Raw genomic sequence first — 9,589 nt, forward strand, 5'->3', positions numbered from 1 at the left:
AATCAAAAAATTAAAAATTAAAAAAAATTCTTTAAACCACACAAAATAGAACTACATTAGGAGAGGAGAGGAGAGGAAGCAGAGTGGGTGGGGAGCCAGAGAACTAACTCCTCACCTATCAGCCAGGAGATAACAGTCTGCACATTTTGTTTAGAAATATGGAGATGTGAAGTGATTCTGGAGGAATGGAAAATGGCTATCTCTGGAGAAAGGCTCTTTGGGGAACTGTGAAAGGCAGGAGTTTCCTGGGGCAGGAGACTCACCAGGCTTTAGTACTTTCTAACTTTTGAAACCATGTGAATGTACTATTTCAGTAAAGTAAAATTTAAATAACAAAAAAAGGAAAAGGTCAAATTGATCAACATATTCTAAGTCAATGCACCAGTTCCTCATGAACGGATTGCTAATGGGCTTTTCACTTAGAGATATTTTCACATTTGTTTTACCTTTGATTATCAGGGTCAGCACTAGCGAAAGAGCAGACAGAGTGAAGTGAGATCATTTCAGGGGTGCTGCAAAGGGCTCCGTCAACATCATCAACACTGCCTCTATTTTCCCCATCACAGTCACCCTGACCTGGGTCCTCTTCTAAAATCCAGCTCCAGATAAGCTGATGGCCACCACTCAGTGTCTCTGGCTCCAGAGACAAAGTCCGTGAACGTGTGAGGTCCCAGAACTCCCCTTGCTGTTTCCTACTGAGTCAACCCTTCCTTCAAATGCTAAGCACCCCCATATTTTTATAATAAATTTCAATTGGGGCTTAAATGTAATCCTCAAGTCCTTTATAGGCACCTTAATAACTAGTGAGCGTCTCAGCTCACAGAAGCTGACAGAAGTTAATAGGACACAGTTTGGGAAGGAGAATGGTGAGGGGCAGGATGGTGTTAACGAAACTGCAAGAAGGGCATGAGCCAGCTCCAGCGGGGCCAATGTCCACTGACAGAGGCAAGTGGTAGAATTTTAAACAAAATGAGGTTCTCTGCACAGTTCTGTCCAGAGCTAGCTATGATTCTGTCCAGAAGAAAGAGAATCAGTGAAGGTAACTTAGAGTTATGGTATTTTGCTCCCTACAAAGCTCTTTCCACTCTTGTCCAGTTGGAGCGTGTGGTAGGAAGCCCCCGGGACAGTCCCCTGTGATCCCTCCTCTTGATATCCACACCCTGGTGTAGTCCTCTCCCACAGTGGACCAAGCCTCTGTCTCAGTCCCTCTCAGATCATTTGCACAAGGGAATCAAGCTGCCATGATGTGAGCAGTCTTTAGGGAGGGACTTGTGTGATGAGAAACTGAGACCTCCTGCCAACAGCCACATGAGTGAGCCTGGAAGCAAATCCAGCTCAATGGAGCCTTCAGATGACTGCAGCCCTAGCAACATCTTGATCACACTCTCATAAGCAACTCTGAGTCAGAACGACCCAGCTAGTTCTGGATTCTTGACCCTCAGAAACCAGATTAGATCATAAAGTTTGCTGTTTCAAGCCACTAAGTTTTGGAGTAATTTGTTACACTGAGGCCAAGAGAAGTCAAGTGATTTGCCCAAGGTCTCACAGTAATTAGAAGCCCTAGGTCTTAAAATTCATTTTTATAGCTCTTTCTACATAACCATCAATTCACTTCATAAATATTTCAATGACTTTCTTGTTAAATAAAATGTTAAGGGTTGTTCGTGTTCAGACATGTAAAAATGATGCTTTAAAGAAACAAAAGGTACACAAAAATAAGCATGCTTAATGTGACCCCTTTTGCAACTGCTGAGTGCCCTAATATTTCCTGCTGTTTATATTGGGAGCAGCAAAGGCAGCTACCACAAAAAGAGGAAGTGTTATTCTGATCCTCGATTGGGGCTTGTTGCCAGAGTTTGGTCTTATCCTCTGCGCTGTATAATTTGTGATAAAATTGGCAAGAGAAGGTATGCTCCAATAACTTGGCCGATTGCATTAGGCAAACACAGAGTCTTAAAGAGTATTATTTATGATGAAAGCTGACCAAGGATTCTTACATTAGAAGAATGGGGTTGTGGGAGCCCTAATGCATATGAAACACCTGAACACAATAAAACCCAATGGATAGGCAGACAATGTTGACATTCCTTTGGCTTTTATTCTTAGAAACAAAATGTGTCTTTCCTGTTCTTATAACCATGGGATATTTTTTAATCCTAAGAAACCTCACTTGCTCACATACAACTCCTATATTTCTCAGGCTGAGACATTCAAGATGCCTAAATGTGGACTCAGTATCTCCAGAAAGGGTCAAGTCAGAGGCCTCATGCTCTCTACAGGGAAGTAGGAGAACGTTACTTGGTGGGAAGTGGGAAGAGTAAGTCAGGGACCCATCAGGCCGCTAATATTTACAGAATATCAATGGATATGTTTTCAGAATCGTGAACAGCTGTGACCATCCCTTGGTTTATTCCTTGGCTTCCAGCGGGGAAAGGAGAGAGAAGAGGATTCCAAAGCGTTCAGCAGGGTGGCATTATTCTTTAAGGGATGGTCAAGCAGCTGACTCCAGGGCCAAGAAAAATCTGTCCATTTATGAAGTTTCTGGCCCATAACTGGAGGTGAGATTCCTCCATAATAGAGTGTCTGATAATGAATAATTTGTGTATGCTGGGGTTGTCGTTAAATCATTCTGCTGGTTCTCATTCCAATGGCTTCCCAGTACACTTAGAATAAAACCCGAACTCCTTATGGAGTCTACAAGGCCCTAGATAGTCTGGGCTCTGCCGACCTCACCCAGCCTTTTCCTTATACTCTCCCCAAGGTCATGGCCAGGTTTCAGCCATACTGGCTCCTTAAATCTTTCAGGTACCTTCAGTTAGTCTCTCTCCCAGGTGGTGGTATTTCCTACTTCTCCTGCTTTACCCCCCCCCCCCCCCCCCCCCGCCTTCCCTCAGCAGTCTGGCGCCTTCCAGGGTTCAGGCCCCTGGGCACCCAACGTAAATGAGACCACCCTTCCCTCAGTCCCTGTCTCATCACCCTGATTCACTGTTGGCCACTTATCACTATCAGAAATCAACTCCATATTTATTTAATGATAAAACAATATAATCTATTTATTGGGCAGGTTCACAGGCCAAGCATGTTCTAAGGGTTTTCCTCATAGTAACTCAATTAATCCTTATAACAATCCATTATACCCATTGCAGGTGAGGAAACCAGGACACAGACAGGATTAAGTACTTTGCCTGAAGTGATGGAACTACTTAATGGTGGAGCCAGGAATCACCCCAGGATTTGTTTCTCAGTTTATGTCTGTCCTCCCATTGGGCTGTAAGTACCAGGGGAGAAGGGCATTTGCAGGTTTTGTTCACTGCTGTGTCCCAGAATCCAGCATGGTGTCTGACACATAGTAGGTGCTCAATAAATAGCCGTTAGTGAATGAATAAGATTTCAAAGCCCTACCCCTGCTCCCAACCCTTGCCCTTTCTGGGAGGCTTGTGTAGATGTTATGCAATCCTCTATTAACTTGCACCAAGTCGGTGAATCAAGTGATGTCTGCTTGCAACAGACCCCAGCTACTCAAATTAAGGTGGTTTGAAGTATCAAAAAATCTCCTTACCTGGGCACACTCGGAGTTTGAGACAGAAGTGTCCTTCAGCCCACTAAGCTCGCTCTGCCAGTTGGCGGCAAACACGCTGTTGCAGGCGCTCCAGGACTGAGACCCGGTTTTGTTTGGTTTCTCATCGTTTCTTGGTGGAAGCCGCGCCCTCCTGTGCCATCTTGGCTGCGAGGGACACTTGGAGTTTTACAAACTTTCAAGAAGCACCGGGGCTGGGCTGGGTTCTGGAAGGAAGACCCTAGAGCAATTACCAGGAAATATTTTAAGAGGACCACAGCCCTGGGTCTCTGAATTTGAAAATAGAAAACAGGAAAAAGGGGAAAAGCAGGGGAGCCAAATATTAAAATATTTTTTGTAATAAGAAAAGGTAAAAGTTTATGATTTAACCAAAAGTGCATTATTTCCTAAGATTCAATTTACCATCTGCAACGTTGGCCCCTGGGCTGTCGCCTCTCGGGAGTGGGCCGGATCAGCGCTCCGGCAGCTGCACACCTTGAGTGTGTCTCAAGCTCACACTCCCCGCAGCGAGCGGGAGCCGGGGCTGCGCGCAAACTCCCCGAAACCGGCACCTGGAACTTCCCTCAGTCCCTCTCGGGAATCCCAGAGGGGCCGCAGTGAGCCGGCAGGGCTGGCGTCCCGCGCGTGCCCAACACCTCGGCCTGTCCAGACGCGGCGACTCTCCTGGCCTCTTTGAAAACCCGACGGGCGCGATCCGCGTGACAAGCTCTCCTCTTCTCCTCCACCCTCCGAACCACATTCTCCAAGCCAGGGTCTGCGCATCTTCCTTTCCGCGCCGGGCTGTCGCTCAGTCCAGGAGGCCTAGGAGAGGAGCAATTCCTCCCACTAGAGAGGTGGGGTGGAGGCTGGAAGGCCGGCAGTGCACTGAGGCCAAGCAGGTGGGGGCAGGCCTGGGGGCCCGTGACTTCCACGTTTGGCTCTACCAGGCTGCATCTGGGGTCCTGTCCGCTCAGCTGCAAGTCACGGAAAGGCCTGTTGGAAAAGCTTAAGCCTGAGCTTTAGGAAACTATCCGGTGTCTTCTTTGCGTTCGGCGGTGTGTGGACCCTGGACACTCAAAGATGAATAACACGCAGCCACCACCTTCGAGGAGCTCGATGGCTGGTGGACTGCATGGGCTGCGACAGGGCGCCACACGAGGCTGGGGAAGAGGGCGTGAGATGGAGAGGGCATAGAGGGAGAGCATAGAAGGGGGTCTTAGCCCAGTTCGGGAATCAACGAAGGCCCTTCAGAGGAGGTGAAGCCTTGAAAGAGACCTGAGGTACGCAAAGGAGTTGGGCGACAGGAGAGGGGAAGTGCTCCCTACAAAGGCCCAGAGCCAGAAGAGAGGAGGGCGCATCTTGGATCTTGCTGGGGCGCCACGGGAGAGGGGGCGGGCGAGAAGTGGATTGGGTCTTGACCTCCGAGGCCTCTCTCCTTCGTTCGACCAGAACAGCGACGGTTCGCTGACCGGGTCCATGTTACTCAGTGATTCAGACACCAGGCTCAGGACCGCACGCGGCGGACCTTGAGTAACTGCGCTGCGCAAAGACGCGCGTACTGAGGACGTGCGCGCAGATTCTGTAGGCAACCGCGGAAGCGGAAAAGCCACATCCCAGGGAGGTCTTAGGCCCTGGAGAGTGGCCTTCGGCCAAGCTTCAGGCTGAGGATAAAGCAGGAGGCGCGTTTAGGCGACCTCTGTCTTAAGACCTGTTCCGGTGGTGACCAAAACTGCTGGTTCTCCCAGGAGCCACCTCTCCAGGACGTCTGCCCGGGAATCTAAGCCTGGCAGGGAGGCAGAGCTCAGAGGGACAAAGCAGCCCAGAAGGAGGTAGAGGCATGGGCTGGAGACAGCACCAAGCCAGGCCCAGCGTTAAGGAGTGTTGAATGAACCGGTGGCCAGCCAGCTCTGTGTAAGGGGCGTACGAGGCTGCGCCGTCCGCCTAGGAGACGCCGCGATGCCAGGCGGGGAGAGCGCGCCCCTCAACGCTGAGTTCCTTCGCAGCGCGGAGTTCAAGTCTCAAGGCCAAGATGAGCTGCAGGATGCTGGCTCCCGCCAGAGTCAGTGCAGCGTGACCCAAACAGCCTGGGGCTTCGGAACCCTGGGTGGTCAGGGGCGCCCTGCCCACAAACTGCCACGCCACCATTGTGCGCCCTTTGTAATAATTCTCTCCGGACTCCTGGATTGCGAGCAGAGCTCTGAGCGCAAGATGTTTAAAGAGCAACGCGGACAAGAAGAGGAAGTGGAAATATGAGGACTGAAGGAGAGCCCGCGCCTGCCCCGAGTTGCCTCGGGACAAAAGGACTGAGTTGGCCTGGAGGCTGGAAAGAGAGAAGGGGTCTACGACCCCATGCCAGATTCCCTCCTAAAGCAGTTTTCAAGAGGTTGGTTTGCATTAACACAAACCTCTCTGTGGGTTTAGTGTCCCCTGAGGGTTCCTGAGTGAGATTTGGAGGGTCCTGCCGGACCCTATACCTCTCTGCAGATGTGAACATTTCTGTCATTCCTTCCGCAAACGGTCGAGATCGCCCCGTGGAACTCGAATGGCCTGGTCCTTGGACCTCGGATCCCTGGCGGGCTCTGAGCACAGCGCTAAGTCAGCAGGCTGGTCCAATCTGAGTTGCAGTTGCCAGCCACTCTTGGAAACCCTCCCCGGACTGGGCTGGAAAGGGCTTCTACTTCCTGGTACCCAAAGCTAAATGAAACCTCTTGCCGAGAAAACAGGGGTAGAGGGCAGGTGGAGGCCGGGGCTGGGGCTGAGAGGAATGTGAAGACAGCACCTGCTCGCGAGCCCACGCAGAGGTGGCTCTCTGGGCGCGAGGTCTATGTTCAGGGAGGCCAGGTCTCGGACAAGAGCCTGAGTAAATCAAGAGCAGGCTTGAGGATCAGTCCTCCAGTGCAGTTTATCCGTATGGCAGGTTTCGATGGCTACAGTAGTCTCGTCGAGGGGCCCGCGTTTGGCTTCAGCACTATTTAATCCTCAGACGTGGCACCGCGTGGGGTGGGGGAAAAAAAAACAGGTAAGTTTTTCAAATTCTGTACACCCGGCGTCACCACTTTCCATTGGAGTCACTTTTGGCAAATCGCGTAGCCTTTCCCAGCCTCAGTTTCCTAATCTGTAAAATGGGCATAGTGCCCACCTCTCTGAAGAGCGCGCTGAGGATGAGAAATGCCACACGTCTTTCTAATTGTAGGAAGGAGAAGCAAAGCCTTCGCCTCAAACTTGACACAGTACCTGCTAAAGAAAGACCCTCTCTCCCTGCCTCCTCGTTCTCTGCTTACCTCCCCCACCCCCAACCGGTCCAAGCCCGAGGAGCAGCGCGCGTTTCTGGTCGGTGCTCCCGAGAGAGGCTGGTGCAAAAGCCAATAAGCCTGGAACACACGCAGGTCCTGCTGGGCCTGGGACAATGGTTTCCATTTAATAAATATTTCCCCCAAGGGCATTTCACATCGGGCAGGCAATTATTCAAAGGAAACAGGCGCGCAGGTTGGCTCCGCGGGTTATTTCGTCCTCTGTACCCGAAGAATGCTCATCTGACGCAAGAAACGAGTCTCGCTTTCTCGCTGGGTGGGAAGAGACGCCTGGGGACAAACCGACCCTGGGTGCGGATACAGCCTGAGACTACGCTCTAGGGCCGCTGCTGAAGGGGCAGCGGGGAAAACCACACGCCCCGCCGGGCGCTAGCCGGCCTTCAGATTGCCCTCCCGGTTTGGACAGATGTGGAAAGTTGGAGGTTTAAAAACACTAAATAATAGTAACATAAATAGGAATCGTGATGGAAATTCCATCCCCCGACCCCTCTACGAAAGTGAACAGCGGGTCGCGGTGCTCTTCAAGGCTCACCAACCAGGGTTTGAAAACTCTGCACCTCCGGACGCAAGGCCCTCGGGCATCGGCTTGGAACGCGCGGCTGAGCTAGCCCGGGGCCCTGCGCTTCGCCCAAGGCGCAGCATCCCGGGGCAGGGTGGAGGCGGAGCCGCACCGGCGTCCCGTGAGAACGCAGCCAACGGACCGCCGAGGACACGGCGCGAAAAGTTTATTTCAATTTTTAACCTGAGTTTGATACATTCTTTTTCTCTTCCAAGGATCTTTGACAAGTGGGGGAAAGTGCTGTCCTTGCATTTCGTGGCGAGGCTGTCCTATTTATCAACACGCTCTCTTGGCTTGCTCCCTCTGCTGCCCCCTCCCCGGGTCTTTGTATTCGAAGCCCCATTTCTCCTTTGCACAACCGGGAAAGGAAACGGGCAAGAAGAGTTTTATTTGTTGACAGTGCCAGAAACAAGGTGGAATCCAAGTCCCCGGTCCGGAGCTGGCCGCTCCGTTCTCTCGGTCTCTCCCTTACACCTCTCCCCGCCCCCAGCAGTCGCGCTCCCTCTTTCCAACGCGGGCGCGTTGGCAGGTGCGCCCCCTCGCCTTCTCTGCTGCTGATTGGCGCCCAGGTTGGGGAGTCGCCGCCCCGCGCTTATGTCAGAGTGCGTGCCGTCCTGGCCCACCTCGCCTTTGAACTTCGCCGCTTTTGGCTCTCGTTCACCAGCTTCCCCGCATTCTCAGCCTGGTGCTGCGCTAGGCGAGGCAGCTACGGGAAAGCCACGGGCGGGGGGGAGGGTGCCACGGCCGTAGACACTGGAGAGAAGAGAACCAGAAAAGGCGAAGGTGGAGAGGGGAAGAAGGAGGAGCTTCCTGCCCTCGCCAGCAAATTACCTGGCCACTCAATCCCAGAGACTCCGGTACTTGGGCCCCAGCCTCTGGTGCCGGCAGCCCCCCGGCCGGCCTCCCTCTCCTCCCCCCGCCCTTCCTGCCCCCGCTCGCCCCCCGGGACCTGCCTAGGTGCCGAGACTGGCATGATCAGCTGAACTTTGCGGGGTGAGCGCTTCTCTCTGGCTTCCCCTCTGCGGTGCGGAGGCGAGGGGAGCGCAGAGCCCCGGCTCAGGACGGACTGACAGGCAGACCGACAACCGCGTCCAGGCTCACCTGCAGAGCCCCTGCACTGCCCATCCCCACCGCCTAGCCTCCCGGACCATGTCCAAACCTTCAGACCACATCAAGCGACCCATGAACGCCTTCATGGTATGGTCCCGAGGCCAGCGGCGCAAGATGGCCCAGGAAAACCCCAAGATGCACAACTCAGAGATCAGCAAACGCCTAGGCGCCGAATGGAAGCTTCTGTCCGAGGCAGAGAAGCGGCCGTACATTGACGAGGCCAAGAGGCTACGCGCCCAGCACATGAAGGAGCACCCTGACTACAAGTACCGGCCGCGGCGCAAGCCCAAGAACCTGCTCAAGAAGGACAGGTATGTCTTCCCCCTGCCCTACCTGGGCGACACGGACCCGCTCAAGGCGGCCGGCCTGCCCGTGGGGGCCTCCGACGGCCTCCTGAGCGCGCCCGAGAAAGCCCGGGCCTTCTTGCCGCCCGCCTCGGCGCCCTACTCCCTGCTGGACCCCGCGCAGTTTAGCTCGAGCGCCATCCAGAAGATGGGTGAAGTGCCCCACACCTTGGCCACCGGCGCGCTGCCCTACGCGTCCACCCTGGGCTACCAGAACGGCGCTTTCGGCAGCCTCAGCTGTCCCAGCCAGCACACGCACACGCACCCGTCCCCCACCAACCCGGGCTACGTGGTGCCCTGTAACTGTACCGCCTGGTCTGCCTCCACCCTGCAGCCCCCCGTCGCCTACATCCTCTTCCCGGGCATGACCAAGACTGGCATAGACCCTTATTCGTCAGCCCACGCCACGGCCATGTAACCCCCAACCCGGCCTACCAGACCTGGAGGGCGGCCTGGAATCGGGGTCTGCACCCCGTCCTCTGCGCCTGTCCGGGGCCTGCAGATGCCTAGGGGTCAGTCCTGCTGCCACCCCCTACCCTACCCCAGACTCTGCCTCTCTCTCTCTTCCACGGGGATGGCAGGGGCATCCTCCCGGACCCAAGGCGCAGACAGGTGCCAGAAACTTGCGAACGGTTATGACAGCTGTACAGCTGCCCCTACCCCGACTGTCCCCAAACAAACCTCCGACTGCACCCCCTTTGGACAAAAA

The 9,589-nt window shown here is 53.9% G+C and overlaps 1 protein-coding gene across 1 annotated transcript; it reads left to right on the top strand.

Annotated features, from left to right (window-relative positions):
- Positions 1–8,575: 8,575 nt before the first annotated feature.
- On the top strand, positions 8,576–9,298 carry SOX14 (SRY-box transcription factor 14). The gene has a single exon (XM_065876881.1). It carries the CDS (start codon positions 8,576–8,578, stop codon positions 9,296–9,298), a length of 723 nt encoding a protein of 240 aa, XP_065732953.1.
- Positions 9,299–9,589: the final 291 nt, after the last annotated feature.

Source organism: Phocoena phocoena, chromosome 4 (assembly GCF_963924675.1).
Source record: "Phocoena phocoena chromosome 4, mPhoPho1.1, whole genome shotgun sequence".
NCBI lineage: Eukaryota > Metazoa > Chordata > Mammalia > Artiodactyla > Phocoenidae > Phocoena > Phocoena phocoena.

Coding starts and splice junctions, on each gene's coding strand:
- SOX14 (XM_065876881.1), top strand. CDS start 8,576: ATGTCCAAACCTTCAGACCACATCAAGCGACCCATGAACGCCTTCATG.